This window comes from Choloepus didactylus, chromosome 18, assembly GCF_015220235.1.
Source record: "Choloepus didactylus isolate mChoDid1 chromosome 18, mChoDid1.pri, whole genome shotgun sequence".
In the NCBI taxonomy this organism is placed as follows: Eukaryota; Metazoa; Chordata; class Mammalia; order Pilosa; family Megalonychidae; genus Choloepus; species Choloepus didactylus.
The window spans coordinates 37,423,043-37,449,013 of NC_051324.1; the positions used below are offsets into that span (position 1 = coordinate 37,423,043).

Here is a 25,971-nt window from a genome sequence, read left to right on the forward strand (position 1 = left end):
CACACAACCCCACCCCCTCCAGATTTCTTTGGAAAAATGTATATGCAAGTGGTATTTGTTTAGAATTTGTTCAAGGGGCCCAGAAGAAGGGATAACATCCATCTTTTCATCCTATTCTTCTTCCCCCTGCCTCATCTGAAACTTCTTCCCTTTTGCAGCAAATTGCGGCATCCCTACCTGCTGCAGCTGATGGCTGTGTGCCTGTCCCAGGACCTGGGGAAGACTCGTCTTGTTTATGAGCGCATCACAGTTGGCACCCTGTTCAGTGTTCTCCATGAACAGGTATGTGGCAGCTGTCATGATTTTTCTCTTGCTGCTCTGCCCACTTCTTCCTGTCTTCTCTCCACTGCTCCAACAGTAGTTTCCATCTGTGCATGCATGAAAAATAAATCTCTTAATTCTTTATTTGTATGGGGCTGTGTAACACACCTTTTAAACTTGACAGGGACACAGTCAGTACTATTGTGATTTTATTATTGTTGGTCCTGCTTCTTTATCAGCCATCAAGAGTTCAGCAGACCTAGAAAACACTAACTACAGTTGAATAGTCACTGGCCTTATTTCCCTGTCACGTTTTGACTTGTGCCCTATCCTGGCTTATTTATATAGAGACGTTTAATCAGTCCCCCTCTCACCTCTCAGCTTTCCTTGGGGGAGGACATCTTCATGGCCGACAAACTCCCTGGGAAGTGTTCTTTGGGCTGAGATGTGGCTGCAGAGAAGTCCTGGTAGATTTGTTTTTCTTTCTTCATGACTGTTCTAAATACCGTGGGCTTCAGTAAGAGTAAGGAGAGACCTTCCAAAAAGGCCTTTTCCCCAAAGGCTTGCCATTCATGCCATTTGAGGGTCTCCTATTAGTGTTCCATTTTTCCTTTCTTTGGGTGATGGCATTACTTTTTCATTAAAATACCACGTCTCTGGGGAGATACCCATTATGACTTCAATTAGCTGATACATCCATGTGGGTGAATTTCTGTGCTCTTAGAATGAACTTTGTAGTTCATATGATGGGTAGGAGCTGGATTGGTTATCTGCATTCTCCAGTATCTTTTGAGCTTCCAGTTTTCATGCTTAAAAAGGGAGGGAGCAGGATGGGTTTATGGGGGGTGGGAAAGGTACCCCCTTGGATACACTCCCCTGCCAGTTTGCTCAAGGCCATCCCTGGATGTACATGCCAGTTTTGAGAAGTTTCTCCTCATTTTTTGAGCTTTGAAGAAGCTTAGCCCGGGATTAGAACCAGGGGGCCTGGTTTTATGGGACCTTCAGCCAGTCATTTAGCCTCACTGAGCTTTAGGTTCCCCTTCTGTGAAATGGGGAGACTAGGTGATTGTGAGGCTCAAATGAAATAACTTTGGAAATTCTAAAGCAGTCTACAGTGCCTGGTCCTTTTTCTTTCTGACATTTTGTCTCCCGCTTATAGCGGTCCCAGTTCCCCATACTGCACATGGAGGTGATTGTCCACCTGCTGCTCCAGATCTCTGATGCTCTGAGATACCTGCATTCCCGGAACTTTATCCACCGCTCCCTCAGCTCCTATGCTGTCCACATCGTCTCCACAGGGGAAGCAAGGCTGACCAACCTGGAGTACATGATGGAAAGGTAGGCAGAACCTTTCAAAGAGTCCTGGGGGGTGGGAGGATGGGTGAGAGTTTTGTTAAAGAAAGAGAGAAAATCTTATCAGGCAGGACCCCTTCTCAATGGTGAGCTGAGTAGTCCGTCAATGTGGGGAGAGGTTTCCCAAATATCCTGTTTTGTCTGCCAAGGGTTAAAGAGGCTTTGGCTTAGTTACTTTTGCTTGGTGTATTTTTATTTTAATAAACATTTAAAAGTAAGATCCAATATTAGCTAATGTGTGTAACTGCTCTAACAATCCACTCTAATATTTCTTGTGGCTTAACACAACCAAGCTGTATGTCGCACCGTGTTCTGCATTCCCCTATGGGGTCTCTGCTGTTCCCCTGGCCTCAGTCCCCCACTGTATTCTCTGATGAGCAACAGAGAACATACGGTTTAGGGCCCAGCCCAGAAGTGGGTATGCCATTGCTTCCCACTTTCCAGTGGCCAGAGCCCAATTACATCCTCACTGCAGAAAAGGCTAGGAATTGTACCTTAGCTGTGTGTCCTGGAAGGAGAGAGAATGGGATGACTGATGAACACTTCCTAGGTCTAGGCCAGGTACCAAGTTGGTCACTGAGGATGTTCCCCGCCCCCCTTCCCCAACCTAGCACAGTGAGGGAGCAGTTACAAAAACAACTCCCTCATTCAAGGTGCGGTGGATGGACTTAGTTTCTTGTTTGGCTGAGGTCAAAGTCCTTCTGAGAGTTGGGGCTGATCCCCCATTTCTCACCCCCAGGCTCTTGGGGTGCAGAGGATCTCCATTGTGCTTCCTTGCTGCTATCCACTCTAAGTCTTTGGTCCAGTTTCGTTCTACTTCTCTGAGAGCTTAGGCCACTGGGAAGACACTTTGCTTAGAACCACCTACACCCCTTTTACTTTGTTTCCTACCTACTCATCATTGATGCTTTGTGTCTGAGTGTCTCTGCAGGTCTTTGCTTCTCATACTCAATAATGTATTCCTCTCAACAGATGAAAAGTTCCTCGAGGGCAGGGATTTGTTTAGTTAACTGCTGAATCCCAAATGCTAGAACAGGCCTGGCACATGGTTGTGAAATGAATGAGAATGAAAGACTCTTGGTTCCTCACACCTCAAGTTCCTCTTGTCCCTCTGCCTGGAGAGGAGGGCAGGGGCCAGATTGTGCTCGGTCTTATGGGCCTTGGGGAGGAGTTTGAATTTTATCCTAAGAACACTGGGATGCTGTGGAAGGTTTTGAGCAGGATGGTGTCATAGCTGAGTTACAGCTGAAGAAGATCCCTTTTGCTCCTATACGTGGAGAAGGGGCAGTAAGGAGCAAGAGAGAGGCAGGGGGAGCAGTTGGCACAACTAGAGTGTGGCAGTTGCTCACATGGAAGCCAGTGGAGGCCACAGCTGTCACCAGTTGAGCTGCTAAGATTCTGATCTGAGTAAATATTTCAGCAGCTCCTCATTTCAGCAGTTTGACTACAGGATTAAGTACAGGCATCTTTGTGGGGTATGGAAACCTTCCTAGATGGGAGTCCACTTGCCCATTGCCAGCCTCATCCCTTGCCACTCCCTTCCTGGCCATCCAAAGCCACTTAAAGTCCTTGCTGTTTCACAGTGCTGTGTACCCTGCACCTGGAATACCCAGCATACTTCTACTTTTCCTGTCAGCCTAAGTTCGGATACAACCTCCCACCACACCCCATGAAGCCTACTTACACTGATGCCCTCCTCCCCTGTAGCACTTTGCATATTCCCTCCCCTTACCACTGAATTATACCACAGTCATTTATATACAAGTAAATGCCCCACCAGGCAGTGAGCTTCCAGAGGGCAGGGACCATGGCTGATTCATCACTCCTTCAGTACTTAGCTCAGGGCCTGCCATATAGCAACTGCTCAATAAGTGTTTGTTAAATGAATGGATGAATCAGATGAAAGGAAAACTTGAGATGGTTCAGAGCAACGTTGACCACTTTGGCTGTAAGTTCAGCTAGCTAAGGAGTTGGGACTGTTTTTTCTTTTTCTTTTTCTTTTTTTTTTTTTTGGCAACACCAAAGGTTTTTTCAGAAAGGCTAGGACAAAATCCATGCTGTTTGGTAGTGGTGGGTTGCCATCTGTTGGTAAAATGGAGGCATAACAGTTTCTCCTACTTGAGTTCTCCAGTAGAAATATGAATCCTGGAATGACATTGAACTTTGCAGATGGCCCAGCCTAACCCTGTCCTTTTATCAATGAGGAAACTGAGGCCCAGAGAGGTGAAGGGATGGTCTGGTCACCCAGCTGGTTGGATAAGAGGCAGAGCTGGGGCTCATCCCAGGTCATAAAGGCTATAGGGTCAGAACAGGTTGCAGGTTGAGAGCAGGAAGAACAGCTAGGAGGCCACAAGGGCAGGGCCTGGTGGTAGCCAAGGAATAAAAGGGTCTGGGGTCAACACACTGGTCAAGTGTGATGGGGTAGGAGGTGAGAGTCCATAAGCACCACTGGGAAATCCAGAGTGACTGAGTGACTGAGTGAGGTTGGCAGGTGTGAGCCTTCATTGGCTTTTTGACCTTAGAATGGAACTTCAGGTGGAAATGTCAGTCAGCAAGAAGTTGCAGCCATAACTTTCTTTGAAAGCTGATAACATGAATTGGTTAACCAAGAATCCAGAACAATTTGAATTCCACATTTATTTTTGGTAACACTCTAGTTGGGCGGGTCGGTTTGTTGACTGTCAGTGGCAAGGATAGTGCTCCATCTCTTGGTGTAAAAGAGATACAGCAGTTTCTCCTACTCTTCAGTTCCTTCTTGATGAATCTGCTGGAATTGACCTAGGAGATGGTGTCACAAAGCCACAGACAAATATAATTTTAATGATGTCAGAGCTGAAGCCCAGAAAGGTAACCATCCTAGAATGACAGCCAGAAAGGAAGGACTTCCTCCCCTTCCCCACTATCTAGCTTCAACAGATAAGAAAGAAGGGTATGTAAGGGAGGAAGAGAAAGAGAAAGGATATAAATCCTGGTTAAAGGGACCTCTCCCTTGCCAGAACATTAGACAAGTCTAAAAGACTTGAGAAGGAAGGTGGGTATTTCCCTTGGAGGGTCACCCCCCAGTGTGAAGAGCCAAGCATGCTAGGTTCTTGGAGTACATTTATGATAATAAAACACTCCATTGTTTTTTCCATGAATACTGATGTAATATGTGCATGCATATCCATGGTGTCCACACTACACCATTCCACACCTAACAGTTCAGCAATACAACCAAAAAGTCAGTACCAGCTTTTATAATTTCATGGCTTCTAGAACTCACTGTCACCTATAAAAAGTTCAGTTGGAAGAACCATTATTTACAGAAGTTTGTTCAAATGCTGGGAAGCCGATCCTATTATCTAAAATCCGTTAAATTTTTTTTATGGTGATAACATACATGCAACATAAAATTTCCCATCTTAACCACTTCCAAGTGTACAGTGGTTAATTAGATTCACAATGCTGTGCTACCATCACCACTATCCATTACCAAAACTTTTCCATCACCCCATAAAGCAATTCTGTACCAATTAAGCGTTAACTCCTCATTCTCCCCTTCCCCTGCCCCTCCTAACCTGTAATCTACTTTCTGGCTCTATGAATTTGCATATTTTAATTATTTCATATAAGTGATATCATTTAATAATTGTCCTTTTGTGTCTGGCTTATTTTATGCAATATGATGTCTCCAAGGTTCAACCATGTATAGCATGTTTCAGAACTTCATTCTTTTTCATGGCTAGATAATGCTCCATTGTATGTATAAAATTTATTCTTAAGCCAGATCAGCAAAGAACTTCTGGTCACTTGCTTTTTAAAAATTTAATTCTTACTCATCAGTCAACCATTCATCAAGTCTTTACTGACTGTCTACTGTAATGTTCATGTTCATTCCTTTCTTGGCATAGTGCTTTGTAGTTCACGGAGTGTTTTCACATCCATTAACTCATTTGTTGCTCATGACAGTTTTTGGTGGAAGTCAGCATTGTTGGTACAGAAGACCCTTAGGGTACTCAGACTGTGCTCTTAAGGAATCTAGGTGGGAAGTTGTTATTCAAGCAAATCAGTGAACCTTTGAGTGCCGAACTGAGAGGTCATGATCCCAAGTGATCGGAGTTCACAGAAGAAGCAACTGGAAGGAGTTGGAGGAGTTGCACAATACTTCAGTAAAGCAGAAGGGGCTTGAGCATGGTCTTGAAAGAGTCTTACATTCATTTGTTCAACAATAAGTGTTGAGGCCCTGTTATAAGCTCAGGGGATATGGTGGTATAAAAGACAGGTAAGGTGCCTATTGTCACGGAGCTGACTCACTATTGGAGGGGAGATAGATGATAAACAATAAGTACATGAACAAAAAATTCGGATAATAAGCACTCTGAGCCAATAAAACGTGACTACTTTAGATTAGGTGGTCAAGGAGGGCCTCTCCAACGAGGTGATTTCTGAGCTAATACCTGAGTCATAAGAAGGAGCCAGTAATCCTACGATCTGTGGGCAGAGAATGCAAGGAAGAGGAAACTACCGATGCAAAGGCTTGAAGTGGTAACCAGCATGGCATGTTAGAGAAACTGAGTAGAGGTCCCTGTGACTTGAGTAGAGTGGGTGAGTGGGAGAGAGCAGCCAGATGAGGTGGGAGGGTGGACAGGGCCCAATTTGGTAGGAACAATAAGTAACTACAAGTGCTGTGTTGGCTCACTGAAGCGATGTGTTAGCTCAGGTTCTAGCTAGGTTTCCAGAAGCTCAAGGAAGTTGCCAGTCATCAGAGGCAAAAATTCACAAGTGTGCTATGTGTGATCACAGTGTTTTAAGACATGAGCCCTGCCTTGTGTGTTTTCTTCTATAGCCAGGACAGAGGTGCACACAAGGATCTGACTCAGGTACCCCTTCCAACCCAGCTGTACAACTGGGCTGCCCCGGAGGTGATCTTACAGAAGGCAGCCACAGTGAAGTCAGATATCTACAGCTTTTCTATGATCATACAGGAGATTTTAACAGGTAGGTCGAGTAGTGCATTAATGGCTGACCAGAGTCCCTATTCTTGGGGCGAGGGAGGGGGCGGTTTCCCCCAGGAGTTATTTAGTTTTATGAAAATACAGGACTTAGAAAAAAGATATTTCTTCAAGGAAACTTCTTTGTGCTTATGTAGTAGAAAGAAAATGATCCTTCAGAAATCTCTTTAAACCTATTCTTTAAGACTCAGCAAAGCCCACGCATCAGCTTGTCAGTGGTAATGAATTTAATCCAAGAAAAGATTTTAAACTGAATATTATCATCAATACTTAAGGATCTCTGTGCAGTGTCCCTTAAGAACTTACAAATGAGGGGAAAAGACTGGCCTCTGAGAAGTAGACTATGAAATCAAATATGCTTAGGAACCAGTATATGGCTAGGCTTGGAAGAATGGAACCCCCTCCCAAACCTACTGTTATCTGAAGGAAGTAGTCACATAGCTGAGGTCGGGAGTTCTTCAGGAGCGAGATGTCAGCCTTGGAAGCATGCACATGTGCACATACACAGATGCACACGCACACACATTCACCGAGGTGGTGAGGGAGAGTCAGCCACCATTTAGTAGTGTTTGCAGTCTCAGAGGCAAAACCACACCTTCCATAAGAGGAATGCATCAGGCTACCCAGCCTAATGTCATGAAACATACTTCACCAGATACCTTTCTGGTCCCTAGGTCTGCCAGCAGGGATCTTATGTGTACATGAAGGTGACACTACAATTCCCTGTCTCTGTGACAGGGATTTCCCTGGTAAATAGATGAAGTGGCTTCTTGTTTGTAATTGGGCTTCCCAGGTTGTTTTTCTACAGGGAGAAACTAATGTTTAAAGGGACTGAGTGACTTGACTAAAGTTACCCAGCTTCATTTGATTTCTTAATGTCACTCCTTCTCATGACTTTTTTTCTTACAGACAACATACCCTGGAATGGCTTAGATGGCTCAGTTGTTAAAGAAGCTGTAGTTTTGGGAAATTATTTGGAAGCTGATATCAGGCTTCCAAAACCTTACTATGATATTGTTCAGTCAGGCATCCAGGTCAAGCAGAAAGACCGAGCTATGAACCTTCAAGATATCCGGTATATTCTGAAGAATGACTTAAAGGTAAGCCCTCAAGTTGTTTGAGAACTGATGTTCCCTTATCATCTCAGGGGAATTGGGAGCTCTAGAGATCAAGGACTACCACTGTAAGATGTTTTGGAACCTCTCCATTTTATAACATCCTTTCTGTGTTTCTGAAAAAAGCCTAATTGCTTAACTTGGTGAGGGCAGCAGGGAATTGAGGAGGGGGAGCTATGAGGCTCAATACATGGTAGGGGCACACTGTAGGCAAATTGGGAAGATTCAGTTAATGGCAGCTATTATTACTTTTAAAATATTGATAATAAAAATTAATTACTGTATTAGTTTCCCAGCTGCTAAAACAAATACCATATGATGGATTGGCTTCACAACAGGAATTTATTGGCTCATGGTTTCAGAGGCTAGAAGGTTTGCTTCTTCCCACAGTTTTTTTTTCTGGCTGGCCAGCAATCTTTGGGGTTCCTTGGTTTTTCTATTACATGACAGTGTATATGGCACCATTTCCTCCTTTCTTCCTGGTTTTGTTGACTTCCAGCTTCTGGCTGCATATATCATGGCTCCTTTTTTTGTGTCCAGTTTCCTTTGCTTATAAGGATGTCAGCCATAGTCAATTAAATCCTGCCCTCATTAAGTTGGGGCACATCTTAACTAATTATTACATCATTAAAGTCCTATTTACAAATGAGTTCACACCCTCAGGACCTGGAGTTGGGACCTGAGCATGCCTTTTGAGGGAAGCATGACTCAATCCCCAACAATTACCTAACTGGAACACAGTCAGTCTACCCTACAGGAAAAAAAGAGGAAATTTATGTGACACCTGTATGTGTTCTAAAAACACCAGTGAAAACATGTCCTTGACAATATTTCTTGTCTTACAGGATTTTGTTGGAGCCCAGAGAACTCAGCCAACTGAGACCCCTAGGATACAGAGATATGAACTCCATCCTGATGTCGATGTCTATTTAGGATTGACTTCAGAACACCCCAAAGAGCCACCTGACTTGGAAATAAAAGAGCTGAAGGAAACTGGTATGGGCTTAACTTACAGGTTAAGCATCACTTTGACATGCACATGTTCTGAGAGACAGTGAGCTGCAACTAAGGAGCTCATCAAAACTGTTAATATAATTTATGCCAGGAAAAGTTATGAGATGGATGCCTCAGGGAAAAGTCAAGATCCTTAAAATCATTAAGTTAAGCTTTTTTTGGGCTCATCTACATCCTGCTTGGGTTTAGAGTGAAGCAGTGACAACCAGTTTATTTCTAGCATGATTACTCTTAGGAATTTATGTTGTTGCTTCACAAATAAAAATGATGATATTTAAAATTTCAAACTCATATCTGCTCATTTTTTAGAAAATTTGGAACAGTACAAAGAAGATTGCCACTTTAATTCCACCATTTAACAATAATTCATTAACATTTTGGTATTTTTTTGATAGCTTTTTTGCTTTTTATTGCATTGGGAGACTTAAGAATTTAGAACTGGGAAAAACCTTGCCATCATCTGCTTAATGCTATAACACTATAGATGAGAAAACTAAGATTCAGAGAGGTTGTGACCTGCTCAGGATTATAGAACTTGTTAGATAGTGGGAACACAGGCCTCCAGTTACAGCCAAGGGACCATTCACTCTGATTCTCCTTATGACAGGGCTGGAGGCCTAAGCTCTCATTACTTAGGCTTCTCCATCCCATTCTCTGGAAGTCATACATTTGTCTTCCAGGGGTGCTGGTCAGTCATGATATTATTCTTTGAAGAGGTATCCCCCAATGATGCAGTGGCTTCCTGGGCAGTGTCTTGGCTGCTTTTTATCAAATGCTCACCAAGAGCATAACTTTTAACAGGCATAAACAGTCAAACTCTTGTGTTTTATAGAAAGCTATGTAGTCTTTGAGATTGAAGGGTCTTTAATTTGCATGTCCTGACAGTTATGCATGTCTTGAACATACTACAAATGAAACTTAAAATATTTTTCCCCAAATTCGGGGAAAATTGATCCCCATCTGCCCCTCCCCCAATTTTTTTCTCAACTAAGTCAAACTGGGAACTTTGGCCTAGGTTAGAAATACCCTCTCACCTCCCACCCTTTGTTGAGTATATCCGGCAGCATGCTACAACTGGGGAGGGAGTAAAAATCTGTGTCCTGCATTCTCATGCTACTTAAGCAACAAGCTAAAGCTGTTTAGCTGCCGAATGCTATCACAGTAATCAGTTGGATGTTCCTACTCTTAAAGAAATGCACTATTGACTCTTTTCAACAGGCAGTCTGCACCATGCACTAAGGAGTCCCTGTTCTCCCACTGAAAAAGCAGAACTAGACCTGCAGGGCCCAGATCCAAGTCTAACAGCCAAGGATACTCAAAACCAAGATGTTGCTTCTCTTGTTTCATCTGTGGCGGAAGAAACTAAAAGCGCCAGCACAGGTCAGGCAAGCCTCCGCAGCTTTGAAAGCAATGAAATCTACTCAAGCTGCTTGGACATGGGAGATGAGAAAGAGGAAGAACCCCCAGGACCTGGTTCATCTCTTTGGGGAGATACCCCACATCAGGTAGTTGAACTGAAGTCCATGGAGGAAGAATTGGACAAGATGGAGAGAGAGGCATGCTGCTTTTGCAATGAGGATGAGAGCTCTTTGAAATCTGACACAGAGCTTTCCATTGAGGACTGGGTCTGGCAAAACAGTTCACTTAGTTCACTCAACCTACAGGTGTCAACCAGAGAAGCAAAGGGCAATGTGAGCAACAAATCCATGACTGATATGTACATCAGTAAGTGTGTGCTGAATCTAAAGATTTCACAGACATTAATGCACCAGTTTACCGATACACTGAGGAATGTTGAACAGAAAGTAAATGAGCTTGAGATGATACAGAAGGAGCAGGAGCAGCAAAGGTCTTTGTGGGCTTCTTCAAGAGAGTTTGCAAATGTACCATTTTTAGCCGTTGGCCCCCCATCTTTGACCTATGTCCCTCCTGCCATGCATCTATTGGTGGGCAGGCAGCCAGACACCAGTGGTAATTCCGAGACTCTGGCAAGGTCTCTAACAGTGAGAGACTTTCAAGGGGGACATTTTGGCAAAAGGACCAGGAAAAGAAGTGACTGTGGCTGGAAACCTTTCACCCAGGTCTCTGAAGAAAGCCCTGGGGATCAATCCAAGAAGAGCCATCAGGTAAACCTAAGAAATGGGAGGCAAGGGAAGCCCAAACAGGACCCTGGAAGTGGGTTTAACATTTTCCCTAACCTATGTGCTTTGACTGGCATATAAATGCAACCAACTCATAGTTGGGTCCTCTTGGTTCTAGGAAATAAGTTCTCTAAGATGGAATTCAAGGTCAATACTCTCTACCTCCCAATCCAAAATCAAAACATAGCTCATATCCTTCTCTGTAAACCTGTTGTGTCTTCTCTCCTCCTCTGGGTTGTTTTCTCTAAACATCAGCTCCCTCTGTGCCCCCCACCATGTCTCATCTAACATGGGCAGAGCTGTTTTAGAGGACAAATAGTCAGGTATTGGCAATTTCATATGGTTCAATTTATTATGTGAGATATCTTGGACAGTCATTAATCCCCATTCTAATTTGCTTATTCATTCCTTTAGTCATTCATTCATTCAACAAACATTTATGGAGTCAGAGATTATATTAGTCTCCTGGAATATGATGATGAATGTTCCATAAACTCTGCCCACATTAGATCACATGTCAGGGACACAGAGGGAGCTGATGTTTAGAGAAAACAACCCAGAGGAGGGGAGAAGACACAACAGGAGCTAAATTGGGAGGTTGAGCTTGAGGCTTAATTATGTTGTAGAGTGGCACAAATGTGAGCTCCGTAAGGACAGGGCCCCAGTCTTACTCCTTCTGTGTCCCAGCACCAGCATTGTGGTCAGCATGTGGTAGCTACTTGATAAATGGTCATTAAAGGAATTAGAGAATGAATGAATTGAATGAATTTTAAACAAGTTCACACACACATAGCTGGTTTCCTCTTAGATTCACAGAATTTTAGAGCTGGAAGACCCCTCAAAGATGGATCAACCCTATCATTTTACAGAGTGTGCAGCTTAAACTTAGTGATTTAAACTTCCCAAGTTCTAGTGGCATTATCAAGATGGGGGCAGAGTAGAAGTCTGCCCCATTGGAAGGAGGATTTTATCACTGATGTGGTTTAGAATTGCGAGCCCTTGGTAAGAAAAAACAGACCAACTTTTAGTTGGTTTTATTTTTATTTTAAAAATTCTCCACCTCCAGTGCACACCCTTATTGCTTGCATGGGGCAGCCAGCTCCTTTCACACCCACCCACCATCCTCCATCATTTGCTATGCCATCACCAAGGTCCACTGCTGACTTCAGGTCTAGTATCCTTTCAGTGCACCATGCTGAACTTCAGTGAGGCTTCAGTCCTCTCTTAGAAAACTTACTTAGAAAAGCATTTCATTTTCTTTTTTCTTCAGTGGCTTTTGTTTTAATATAAAGAGAAGGGACAAAGAATTTACTTAGACCCTAATATTTCTGTCTCCAGTGAAAATGAGAATTTGCTAAAAAAAAAAAAAAAAAACCTATTAGAAATATATTTTCTTGTATATTATGTTTTGGTTATCTATTGCTGCACAACATAAAGCCCCAAAGTTTGATGGCTTACAATAACAATGGTTTATTCTTTCTCACAGTTCTATGAACAGGAATTTCATAGGGCTCACTTGTGCAGTTTTTCTCCTCCATGTGTCATTAACTGGGGTCATTCGCTGGGTTGCATTTATCTGGAGCTGGGCTGGGTTAGAAGATCTAAGAAGGCTTTATTTACATGTCTGTTGCCTTGTTGCTCCTCCATGAGGCCTCTCTCTCTGCATTTGGTTTCTCATCATTCAATTGCTCATCATTCAACTGCCCAAGTTTCTCTATAGTATGGTGACTGACTTCCCAAGCAGAAGCAGAAGCTGCCAGGCCTCTTAAAAGCAAATCCCAGTGCTAGGACAGTGTCATGTCTGCTGCTTTCTCTTGGTCAAAGAAAGTCACAAGGCCAACCCAAATTCAAGGGGAAGGCAAATAGATTCTAGCTGTTGGAGGGAGGAGTAGCAGTGTGGACAGGGAGGGCAGGAATTGATGGCAGCCATCATTGGAAACCATCCACTAGTACATATGACTGTGTATAAAGCAACTGTACCATATTTATAGGGAGGTCATAGTCTGAGGAGCTTGTGATTGTTTTTATGCTTTATTCTCAGTCTTAGGCATCTTGCTGCCATTTCCAAAGCCCACATTTGTTGCCTCAGTTTACTGCAGGCTGGGAAATATAATTAACTAAGTTTGTTAAAATTGGAATAAGCAGACCTGAAAGTCTCTCTTTTAAAAATGAGGAATAGGTTTCAATTTTTTTTTTTTTTTTTTGTGCTCTTTCCAAAATATTAATAGTCCTTATTTTATTGTATTTTATTTTCATAGTAGATCTGGGCAGGAATCATTGCCCCCATTTTATGGATGAGAAAACTGAAGCATAAGCCTTTCTTAGATTAGTCTAAGTAAGGCTTAGACTAGAACCCAAGGCCCAGTGCTCCTGCCACAAAGCTCTGCTGCCTTAATAATAGTATAGGGAAAAGGTGCTCAGGAAAGTGTATGGATTTTTTATGTCTTATTTGATCTTCTCATTCTTCACTTGCACCCTGTCTGGGCTGGGTTCCTGGTAGCCATCATTTCTGGGTAAAGGACTTCAGATAAGAGATGGGTTACTAGATATGAAACATGCATGGGGAAATCATTTCGGTAGATATGGTTATTTCTGCACGTTTAGCAAGAATGTCTTTGAAAATGGAGTGTGAGAGTAAAGAGAAGAAGAATTCACTCATCAAAGCACTGAAACATGTTTACTGCTTTTTAAGCTGCCAGCTCTTTGTGGCTTCAGAAAACAGAACACAGGCAAACAATTTCAGCCCAGTCAAGGGGCCAAAAACAGTTTGGAAAGAAGGATGAACCAAAATACCAAAAGGTGGGTCACATGTTTTATTGTTCTTTGTATTACCGTATTTTAAGGCTCCCATAGGACCCTGAGGCCACATAATGATCTTCATATGCCCAGTGACAAGGGAACTGTGAATGAAGAAGCATGATAATGTAGGAACAAATCTTGGCAGGTGCTTTCCATCAAATGAGTGTAAAGAACAGTGAGATGAAACGTTGTAGGAGACATCAAAGGTAAAATGGCTGGTAGGTTAATCAGAACACATCAGTTGTCAAAAGCAAAGTATCTTACATTTCCAAAACTGTCCAGATTGTTTTTCTTATAAAAAGAAATGCCACAAATTCCATTTGTCAGTGCTCCAGAAACCAAACTGATCAGAAACCAGGTTTGCTCAAAGTAAGCATGACTGACTCCAGATGGGAAGTTGAATAATAGTTACCCTGTGATTTCCTGCCAGGTCGATGAGGTGAAATGGCTTCAGCATGAATCACTGAAAGGAGAGCACATATGTACCCTTGGTTTTTAAGAACTTCAGTAAAACAAATTTCGTTTTGCATAAGGGGAGCTGTTAAAGGGGCGATAAATGTTTTTCATTATAGAGTAAGTATATCAATTTCAGTTTTTCTTCAAACAGTTGATAAATGGCAGCATTAATCCTCAGCACTTGAGTCAGTTCTCATGGAAAAAAAGTAACTTAGTTTACCCTCCAATGGTGGCTGAGACTTACAACAAGATTTTGCTGTTCCTTTCAGTTTGGGAAATGTGTATGTTAAAGTAGAATCAAGGAAAATGCCCAAATACTTTAGATTAGTGTATTTTACCTTTATGAAGGGAATTCTTGAAGAACCATCTATATGATGTCAGAGAGTCTGACTCTCAGGACATTGATAGAGGAAGATGGGGTGACACGCTATAACCATTAGATGACAAAGACAAACTGATATTGATGACCTTCCCTGCCCAGCTCCACCATTCCCAAAAAGAACAAAAAAACAAATCAAAGAAAAGTTTAACATTTTGCTATCTATCTTTCTAGTCTTTTTGTGTGCATTTTAAAAAAATAAAATTTTAATATATGCATATAGACAATTTTATATCCAGTTCTTCACTTTACATTAGAATATGACCATTGTCCCACATCATTAAAAACTTATAAGCTTAATATATTGTTGGATTTCCCCCATTGTTGAATATTAGGTTGTTTCATTCTTTTTTCTTGTTATAAACAGGCAGCAATAACCATAAATAAAGCTTTTTCTGTATTTTTGATTACGTCCTGAGGATGGATTCCCAGAAGTAGATTTGCTAGGTCAAAGGGTGTGAACATTTTAAAGACTTCTTGATGTTGCCAAATTGCTCCTAAAGGAGTCCATCAGATCCAACCTCGAGAGTTTATATATATGCCACAGATCACACATTTTTGAAGTTAGTTTAGTAGATGATAAAATGAATATAATCATGGGATTTTGATAGGAAAAACTCCCTTGTTTTGCCAATGAGGAAACCAAGGCCCAGAGAGATTGAAGCTTGCCAGAGTCAGACAACTAGCTAGTGGCAAGTCAGGATCTAGAACTCAATGAAATTAGACTGAAGATCTCTGAATGTTCTTCAGGATCATTGATGTCTTAAAGCCGCCTTTACAAATGTTAGTCATTATACTGTCACTGAAACACAGAAATTTATGATTGAAGGGCAGGAACAGTTACTGAACCTGAACCAACAGCCCAGGGACCAGATTCTGTTTGGTGAAACTTGTTTCAATTGTGAGTTTCTTCTACTTCTGAAAAATTCCCAGGAGCTCTTCTAGAATCATGAAATTGGAACTTAGTGAAAAAACCTTAGAGATCTCCTAACTCAATCCTTTAATTTCTTTTATTATTATTATTATTATTATTTAAATGACTGTATTTATCAAAAATTTCTTAGCCAGGAAAGGTCTAGAGATTTTGGTTCTCCGGCCAAAGTCACACAGCTAATTAGTGAGTTCTACATGGTGTCAAGCCACCTGCAGGGACCTCCCGGGTCACCCAGCCCTGGCCAGGACTCTACCAGGTAAGGAGTCTTGTGATCTGAACACTGAGGAGTCTGGGAGGGCATCAGTTCAAACCAGGAGTGACTCAGGGAGGGGACATTTCCTCTGGGTGGACTGGTGGACTCAGCACTGTGTCAGGAACTCGAGCAAATTGATATGTTTGTATCTATTCTGCTCCTCACCCTCCTACTCCCCAAATACCTACGCAATTTAGGATCTGTATGGAATCCGTGTCTTCTGAAATCTGTAACCCAAAATTAAGAAATAATGAAGATGGAGTGGTACATTTAAAATGGGAAAGTGAGTATAAAGCCATGGGTTTTGTTAAAGAAAATGAAATTTAAAGTATATTTTATTATCTCTGAGTGCATGGCCTGTATTGCACTGTTTATAACCATAGCAGTGTCTTCCATATTATTTTCTTCTGTTAGATCTTTCCATTTTAAACCCATGAGCCTTCCACCTTCAAAGTGAGGAAGAGAAATGCTTTTTTCATTTCTTGACATTATGGGAAATATTGCGATTATATCTACTAATGTATATTATACAACAAATGTAATAAAGCAATGCACTATATAGATAACATATAACATTATTAAAGTGAAGAGTAGTGTTACTTTCACGTATCCTGTGGGCATAATCCTTTTGTATCAGTTTTATGGTATAAGCTAAAAAAGGAAACAGTGCATTTTTTAATGGTAAGTGGTAATAGCAGATACTTAGAACATTTGGAATGAAAGCACATATATACACACACTCCAAAAATATGAGCTCAGCATCATCTGAAGGGATGGATGAACTCAAACAGAATCGTTTCTAATAAGCTATTCAGATATCCTTTTGTTGTAAAATCTCCATAGCCAGAGGATCCACGTACAAGTTTTCTGCTGTCTTCCACTCTGGAATTCAGCAAGAACGACTGTTATTTAGGAGAACTGATTGAAATTTTGTCCTTTCTTGGTTTTGTCATCAGTTCTCCCCTCCCCACCCCTTGAAGCCAAACAGGGCAAAGCTAAGAATAATGCAATTATAAAGAGGCAATCATTGTGATAATTATAATAGTGTTACCTTGCTCTTTAAGAATCAAAAGCATTGTTTCTGATATTTAAAGGGATGTTTTAAATTCTGTGTTCTCTTGTGCTCAGCGGAAGTGAAAGAAATGGCAGAGAAAGTAGCTACCGGGCAGCCCATGGTACCTCCTTGGCATCGTCAGAGTAATTTGATTTCAGAGAATGAGGCTGAAAACGAGCCCGAAAAGGAGCCCAATCCCCTGCCACAACCCTCTGTTAGGGACCCTGAGAACATGGATTGGCAGCAAGCAGTACAGTATCCCAGAAAAAATGATGAGCCAGGAGGGAACAGCAAATGTAACAAAATGAGCAACACTGACCGTGACTGTGACCAGCACAGGGGGCAGCTCAGGCCTGGAAGCTTCACCAGTAAGTTCAGTTGGGGGAATCAGGATAGGTGAGTTCTACACAGTTATCAGTTCTCAAAAATAAGTAAACCTCCTGGCATAGTTGCTTTGCTTGGTCCTCTCCCCTTTTCCACCTGTTGGGAGATGTTGAATTCCAGGAGAAAGCAGCATATCCCTTTTTCCCCAGTGTCCTTCCCACAGGCAAAGAATTCCAAAGATTCTTGAGTCTTTCTATTGCTGGAACAGACCACTTTGTCCAAAGGAAACAAAATAATCTCCATGTACTGGTCCTGGTCTTGGGTCTAACCTGAGAGGGAATTGAACCTTGCCTACCTGAGGATAATAGCAGACAATCACTCCCTGCTGTCCATTACTTTGCATAGCATTTTAAGTCTGAAATACATCCACTGGCTCCCAGAGACTCCATGCCAGAGGAACCTAGAGTTAAATGACATTTACTGTCATCACTTTATAGACTTAGAGGTTAAAACTCAAGGCTTTGCATTTCTACCTGGTAGTTTCCCTGGAATCAGGACTGGGATAGTTTCACACTTGTCTTCAAGTTAAAGAAGGCAGATCTAAAATTATCAATTATCTTAGGCAGAAAATCTGTTTTTGTTTTTTGGTATTTAGAATCTGTTCCTTGTCAAACATTCCTCTTTAATGATGGAAAAAGGGGTGGATGATCCAGTGCTGAGTTTTGGATCCAGGCTAAACTAAGTCTCCACTTTGCATTGAGATGTATGGGACGTGGCCAGCCTTGGCAGAATATGCATAGATCGCTTCTTTTAAGTTACCCTTCTCCCCTTCCATGTTTGAATATCATGGAATGACTTTGGTCCTGGTTGTGTCATAATTGTTAGGTACCAGGCACCTATCCCCCAGAAAGAACGAGCAGTCGGAGGATATTGCAGCCTTTCAAGCAAGTTCTGCTGCATCTGTGATCATTGAGAAATCTTACAGCGTAAGTAATATGGCCAAGAGGCAAGTTGAACCCTTTGACCTAATAAAGTCAAACCAAGTTGTTAAATATTATAATACTGAAGTAATATCCATACTAGTTCTTTTTGGTTGGAGCATGTGCCCTCATGTCTTCAACATGAGTAAGTAACCTTTCCCCCTTGCCTCATAACTTTTAAGTCAGTTCACCTCAAACTGTTGTGTATCTTGGAGCTTGTGGAGAACATAGACAAGTGTCAGAATCAGCTCTTGCCCTTTACCTACTGTCTAGTTGGGTAGATAAAACTGGGCGTTAAAGCACAGTGTGAGGCCAGATCAAGCTTGTGGCCCAGCAGGCAACTGAGGTTGGATTGAAGCAGGAAAAGCAAAGTCAGGGTTGTGATCAGAGTGGCTTTACCTGGAATGTGCTCTAAGACCCAAAGTCATCTCTCAGACTCAGTGGAAGGAATGTGTTTATGCCTATAACTGCTTCTCAACAGGATCCCAAGGTGCAGTCACTTCCGAGCATTTGCATTGAAGTTACAGCCTTGCTTCAGTGGTTTAACACACCTTTGAAGCTTGCATTTGGGCTACAGCCTAACCAGACTAAGGAACTGAATTTTTTACTGTCATTGACATGAGACCACCCAATCATTTAAAGAATACATCAATTAAGAATGAAACAGTATATAAATACAATTTGTTATATAACTTGTGGTCTTTCAAGGAACCTAAAATGTAATTAACCATAGCACACAAACCACTCACAAGGACAATTCATTATTTCTTTCATGTGATGGCTGGAAGAATGTGCTACAGTAAGCATGATGGCTTGGCTGGAGAGCAGGCCTAGACAGAGAAGAAGGGAAGAGGTTGGGGAGACCAGGCTTGTCTGAGAAATTTCAGTTTGGTATGAGAGGTAAAAGAGAGAAGCTATTAAGTGCACAGGCAAGGGAAGTGTGTAGCAAAACTTCTACAAAAAGATGATTGAAGGTGGGGTGAGGAGCCAGCCGCCTAGCCATGTGATAGTGAGGGCCTGAGTGCAGCACAATAAGCAGAAAAGGGAGGGGTGGAAGCAAGATGTTGAAGAAAAGACTCTATTACTTTTTTTATTTTATTTTTATTACTGAGATTGCATTGCTCTTTTAAAATCATGCTCCTTTACTTATCTTTAATCTTTAGTACCGGAGGGACTCCCAAATTCTGAGCAGCCTGAACTCCTCCTCTGGGAGATGCTGCCAGCACACAGGCTATCCCTCATACCTTGTTTAAATTTAGGCCCCAGCTTGAATTCTTACTTAGAATCTTCTAGCACAGAGGTCACCTAACCCTCCCACCCATCCTGCAGGTGAGGACACTGGGACTCAAGACTGGTTCACCTTTCCCCAAGGTGTTGCCAGAAAAGATGGCAGAGGCAGAGGTACAGATAGGCAGGGGGAGGCCGCACCAAGAGTGCCACCCTGACTGCTGGATGATTTCAGCTAGCCTCATTATTAATACTGTGTCCACCTGTAAAGGGGTTTGTTTATAATGAACACCAACTTGAAAGTAATTTCCTATGTTATTAATAGGATCAGTCTACACAATCAACTTGTTCACCAGAGTCTTCTGAAGACGTAACAGATGAATTTTTAACTCCAGACTATGAATATTTTTGTTCCTCAACTGCTCAAGAAAACTTAGCTTTAGAGGTAAAATCACAGTTCAAGTTTAAGTACATTTTTAGCTTTCTCCTTTGCCTTATTCCTAATGAGAAAAATAGCTTACATGTAAAAGAGTACGTAACATTGACTTATCTCAGTGATTTCAAATGTATTTTAAAGAACCATCTGAAAAACCGAAAGGTCTTTGAGAATGGAAGGCCATTATTTTCCAAAATTGTGATCCCTGCATTTGTACACTTTGTAGTTTTTTCCAAAATAGTTTTAGTCACATTAGCTAATTCACATACCCTTCTTGAGGGGAAGAGCAGACCTGCCATCATGCCTCTGTGAAGAAGAACTGGAGATCCACAGATAAAGGGCATTAACCCAGGGTTGGCAAGCTTTAGGAGTGGGGAAGCCAGGATTAGAACCAGGGGTTCGTCTTTGAATCTGAAGCTGTCCAGTACACCAGACTTTCTCAGGAATCTGGCCTATTTTCTTCACGAACCTACTTGTATAGAGTATTTTCATTTGTAAAATAGAATTTATTGGATTCTCTTATTTACTTACTTAATTTCTACCCTGCCTCTCCTTCCCAACCTGCCACCTTTTGGGGGTCTTTTACCAATATGAAGATGAGGTAGAGGAAAGAGGAGTGTACATGTAAATCACAATATTTGGCTGACAAGAATAATGACCAGTGATGCATCCGAAAGTACAATTTCCACTTGTCTGTGCTTCTGAAAACTCGATCAGAGAAGGTTTCCGTTTTTAACAGCCCTTTAAATGTTCTTTATTTTACTGTGAACAGGCTGGACATTAAGAAAATTTTTAAGTATAACAGAGAAAAGTACACAGATCGTAAGTGTGCAGTTCTGTGAACTTTCAAAAATTAAACTCACTTGCGTAACCAGCACCCAGCTCAAGAAACAGACCAATACCATTCCCCAAAGGACCCCCCCAACACACACACACACACACACACACACACACACGATTGCTTCCAGTCAGTGTTTACCCCCAGAAGGAACCATGGTCCTGACTTCTAACCCCACAGGTTAGTTTTGCAGACCAGGCCACTTTTTTTCAATCGTTTTTGGTTATTCTGGGATAAAGCTCCTAAGAACCAAAATGTCTTTGTTGGAAGGTTGGGGTGAAGAGGGGATAATGATTTGAAGAAAGGAGAAGTCACGTGATTCCTCCTCAAAATGGGAGGGGGAGGGCTTATTGAGGAGGAACATATAGTACACATAAATTCTTAATGCTTATGAAGCAGATTTATTTTTCTATAAAATATGCAGATGAAAATTTTCAAGGTTCAAGAACATTAGGGAACTCTTTCTCTGCCTTTTGATATGTCTGTCCCCAGTGATTCTCCTTTCTTTATTGTTTTTTCATTCTTTTGTAGACCTCAAGTCCCATAGAAGAGGACTCAGAAGGAACACAAGGTGCATTTGCACAACTTCAAGGCTCTGGTAATAAGTCATTAGGGCAGATTCCTGTGAGAATCACTTGCCTCCACTTTCTGTAGGGTCACAGATGTTGAGAGCTGGAAGGGTCCTTAGAGATATCCTCATCCGGGCCTTTCATTTTATAGATGAGAAAACTGAAGAGTGAATTTCTCTCGTTAAAGCAAATCTCCTGCTCCTCACCAGCCTATGATATCTGCATATCATGTTATTTATATCTTCTGTCACAATTTTGTAGCATACATTGTAGTCATAGATTTTCTTTTCCTTTTCCCTTCCTACTATATTTTAGGCTCCTTAGTGGCATACAGCAGGTTCTCAGTTAGCTTTGCTGATTTACCCAAATCACACAGTTAGTGTTGGCACAAAAACAACTGGAAATAGGTTTCACTGTCTTTCTCCACACCAAAAAGTGGAGTTGCACCATCATTTTCCTTTGCTTGCTTAGCATTTTAGTAGAGTTATTAGCAGCCAACAGTGCAGATTTAGCATAACACCCACCCCTTGGGAGGCCTTAGGTTCTGTATGACTTTCACTTTCATGAGATGTTAACCTTAGATCAACAACCAGGGGTGTGGACCAAGACAAGATATAAGTGAACTGTTGACTCTATTATAGACAGGTAAATATTGCATACTTTTGTTCTTATAAGGTATACAACCATCTGTCTAAAAACCTGTGTCATTCACTTACCAATCCATGTAGCTGTCCACAGTCATGTCTCAATACTCAGAACCCAGGCAGAGTAGGATTTTGAACTCTTTTCCTCCAACTACACACTCTGGCTTCCAACTCTGACCTGATTCAGGGCCCCTACTAGAATCAGGAACATTTCAGAAGCTTTTAGAGGAACACTTAAGTTCTTAGGATAATATGTCCTCAAAGTCCCCAGACCTAGGGCTTGGGCCACCCACCTCTTTATGCAGAGCCTTGGACCATGATCGCTTTGTGTTTGGGCCTGGCCTATATGAGACCTCTTCATTTGTGTTTGGAGTAGGTTTGGGTGGGGTGGAGAAGCTCTAGGGCAGACGGGTGAGAAAACCAGGGCTAGTTTGATACAGATACCGATAGCTGAAGCACATGAAAAGGTCTCTGATTTCTACTCCGTTCTTTCAGTCCTTTTCTGCCTTCCACTCCACCTAAACTCTGATATATCCCCACTGTGACAGGGGTACAGTGGTAGACATACAGGACTCCAGGCCCATCTCTGGCCTGACTTTTTCTATATGACCTTTGGTGTTACCCCAGGGCTACTTTGGTGTTACCCCTGTAAAGTGAAGGGTGACCTTGGAATCTGAAATCTGTAATTTCCCTCCAGCTCTAAACTGTGCTTCTTAGGAATTAGTTTGTGCTTTCTAAGTATTTTTTATGTTAAATGAGGGTCACAGGAAGAGGACCCCAACACCTCTCCACTGATAGGGTTTCAGAGTTCCTTTGTACTAGCTAAAGGTGGCATTCTTCTGTTGGGCTTTCTCAATTCAGTGCCCTCTAGACTGCCTGGACCTAAGAGTGGGGTGGGGGACGTCTAGGACATTTGGCAACAGGACAGGCTGCTCTGTGTGTCTCCTTCTCTATAAACCAGGGTAATACTAGGGTGGGAAGGAAAATGAGTATTGGCCCTGTAGGTCTGGAGGTCTGCAGAGTATCTCAGTGAAAACTGGGGAAGAGTAACCTCAGACACTTGATGCCAAGGAGAACAGAAGACAATTGACCCCACCCCTGCCCCAACTCTACATGGGGTTTGATGGCCGGGAGTCACAGCGCTCTAGGAATGATCAGCTAGCTAATGGTGTTCTCTATTTGGAATCTGTAGTGAACAACAGTTCTTCGTTTTGACGCCCTCTGGTGTCTGTTGACAGGAAACGGTTCAATTTGTCTTCCTGGAAAGACAAAACGACGTTTGTCTCTAGAAGTAACTGTGCAGTTATAACTGAAAGGCCAGTAAATGGCTTGATTGTATTCTGAGTTTCAGAATATAGTTCTCCACTCTAAGCAAGGAAAATAAACTTTCAGGGCAAAAACTTCTTCTACAGCACTCAATCCAAATCCCACCGGCGAAGCACTTTGTTTATCCAGATTATTTCTTAATCTGGGACCATACCAAAGGACATTCTAGAAAATGAAAATAAATAATCAGGGTTGGAAAAAATTCAGTATAAAAGTGACATTTACTTTTTCTTTCAGGCGAGGAAAGGTTCCAAATGATGAGAAAAATCCTCGGAAAGAATGCTGAGATTTTGACCCAAACTCAGTTCCAACCTGTACAAAGGTATGGGCTGTTATTTTCTTATTCACAATTTTAAATTTGCAATTTTAAATGGCATTAATATCCCATATTTGTGTATTGCTTGTCTTCAAATGTATTAGCCATCATATTATAAAAATTAGCTTTGAGCAACTTAGCTTGTTAGGACTTGTTCAGCAGAATCGTGAGGGGCAGTGAAAACAAGGCATTATCTGTGTTCAGATGTTGACTCTGCCTTTCCATCTCTCTGTCCTTGGTCAAGTTTCTCATCTCCCCCTACCCCCATTCTGTTTCCTCATCTGTAAAATAGGGATAAGAATCCTTACTAAGAATGACATGGGAATTTAAAATAATAATGTAACTCCTCAGCATCTATACCAGAGAAAAGAAGACTTTGGTTCACACAGGAACATATACCCAAATGTTTATAGCAGCTTTATTCAAAATAAACTGGAAGCAATCCAGAATCCAGATGTCCTTCAAAAGGTGAATGGTTAAACACACCTGTAACATGAAATACTACTCAGTAACAAGAATGAACTATTGTACACAGCAACCTGGATAAGTCTCCAGAGTGAAAAAAATCAATCCCCAAAAGTTATTTTCTGTATGATTCCATTTATATCATATTCTTAAAATAACAAAATTATAGAAATAGAGAACAGATTAGCAGTTGCTGGGATTATGGAGGAGGTGGGTGTGTAACAAAAGGGCAATGTGAGGGATCCTCATGATGTTGGAAATGTTCTGTACTTTGACTATATCAGTGTTATCAATGTCAATATCCTGGATGTGATGTACTATAGTTTTGCAAGATGTTAAACTGGAAGAAACTGGATAAAGGGAAACATAGGATCTCTCTGTATTATTTCTTACAATTGCATTTGAATCTACAATTACCTCAAAATAAGAAGTTTAATTTAAAAAAAGTAATAAGTGCTCTCTTTGGCAGCACATATTATAAAATTGGAACAATACAGAGAAGCATGGCCCCTGCACAAGGATGACATGCAAATTCGTGAAGCATTCCATATTTTTATGATTGTTCTGTAAACCTGTAACTGCTCTAATAAATAAGAAAATATTAATAAACAAAAAGTAATAATAATTGTAAAGTACCTGGCCTCCTTGCCCCCAGGGTATCAGTTTACTCATCTATAGTAGTTATAGCAACTATTGCCTTAGCATCTACCATGTGCCAGGCACTCCATTTTATTGTCTAATTTAATTCACACAACTACCTTCTGAGGTCCATACTGTTATCTCCATTTTGCCAATGAAGAAAGCAAAGTTCAGAGGGTTTTAAGTATTTTTGCTAAGGTCACAAAGCTAGTAAGGGGCTGTGACAGTTAGGATAGACAAGATTATACTATGCAATAATCACCAAATCGTAACGGCTTAAAACAACAGAAGTTTGTTTCTTGCTCATGTTCCATGTCTGCCGTGGGTTGCTTGGTGGTGTTCTGTTCTGTATTACCTTCTACCAGAGACCCAGGCTGAGGGAGGCTTCATCTTTGCGCTTTCTTGATTGCTGACGCAGAAAGGGAACTAGTGAATAGTTCACTGGCTTTTAAAGTTTCTGCCCAGAATTTACTCACAACACTTTCAGTCACGTTTCATTGGCTAAAACAAGTCATGTGGCCATTTATATAAATTAATAAGGTCAAAAAGTACTAACAGACTATGTGCCTAGGACCTGAGAAAATTTTGGTGAACGGCCCCAATAAAGTCACAACTCAAACCAGTTTGATTCATTAATTTTCTTTTGGTATGGTAGGAATATATTGGAAGGAATGAAGTTATTTCAGGATATTTGTTTTTCCCATTGCTTTGCTTTATTTTGCTTGGAGATGTTTTTTTTTATTTCATAGATAAAGTAATTTAAAAAAATCCGTTTTCTTTCCTTTATATTATTGGTTTCACAGGATTGTTGTTAAGAGTTAAAACGTGAAAACATATATGGAAGAATTTAGCATGGGACCTGGCTTACTGTGTTGAAATTGAATCTTATATGCTGCTTAAAGTATAAAAGGGTCATGTTTGTCTTCAGTATTCTTTTCTGGCCATTTTTGGCATAAACCTCTCTTGGCCTCACTTGATACTCTGTGACAGGAAGCTGTGTCACTGTTGCTAAGGTCCCATTTTTGTGCTCCCTGCTCCAACATCCATCTCCCAGGAAAGTTCCTATGCTTCACTGATTTCTTCAGGAACTTGCTTGCTATCACATAGGCATCGGCCATTGTCAGAGCTGGACTGACCCTTAGAGATCATTTATTCTGTCTCTAGAGAGGAAACTGAGACCCAGAACAAGGCCCAGATTTGCGTAAGAACGTGTGCTTAGTTACTGGCAGAGCCAGGATCAGAGCCCATGCTTCCCACTTCTGAACTTAGTGTACTTTCTGCTGCACAGAAACAATAAACTGTGCTGAAACAATAAACTGGCCTCTTGTACCAAGTTAGTGCACTTTGCCAAGAGAGGGGATTCATATAATTTTCTCACTTTCTCTCTTTCAGAGCTGAAGGTGAACAAGAAGAGACATTAAAGGAGTCACCAAAGGAATTGAAAGAGAAAGACATGT

At 41.5% G+C, this 25,971-nt stretch overlaps 1 protein-coding gene and 1 non-coding gene across 2 annotated transcripts in view; both read left to right on the top strand.

The window, feature by feature from the left end:
• Positions 1–25,971, top strand: part of TEX14 (testis expressed 14, intercellular bridge forming factor) — a 108,342-nt gene that overhangs the window by 39,716 nt on the left and 42,655 nt on the right. The window contains exons 8-22 of the mRNA XM_037809976.1: positions 159–282; positions 1,421–1,599; positions 6,440–6,591; positions 7,515–7,705; positions 8,566–8,716; positions 9,953–10,860; positions 13,568–13,674; positions 15,574–15,699; positions 15,894–15,979; positions 16,825–17,118; positions 17,960–18,060; positions 19,607–19,726; positions 21,087–21,153; positions 23,332–23,416; positions 25,907–25,969. Coding sequence (XP_037665904.1) covers positions 159–282; positions 1,421–1,599; positions 6,440–6,591; positions 7,515–7,705; positions 8,566–8,716; positions 9,953–10,860; positions 13,568–13,674; positions 15,574–15,699; positions 15,894–15,979; positions 16,825–17,118; positions 17,960–18,060; positions 19,607–19,726; positions 21,087–21,153; positions 23,332–23,416; positions 25,907–25,969 — 2,754 coding nt within the window. The remainder of the gene's footprint in view (positions 1–158; positions 283–1,420; positions 1,600–6,439; positions 6,592–7,514; positions 7,706–8,565; positions 8,717–9,952; positions 10,861–13,567; positions 13,675–15,573; positions 15,700–15,893; positions 15,980–16,824; positions 17,119–17,959; positions 18,061–19,606; positions 19,727–21,086; positions 21,154–23,331; positions 23,417–25,906; positions 25,970–25,971) is intronic.
• Positions 24,329–24,430, top strand: LOC119515060. Its single transcript, XR_005212956.1, has one exon. It is a non-coding gene; the product is annotated as a U6 spliceosomal RNA (small nuclear RNA).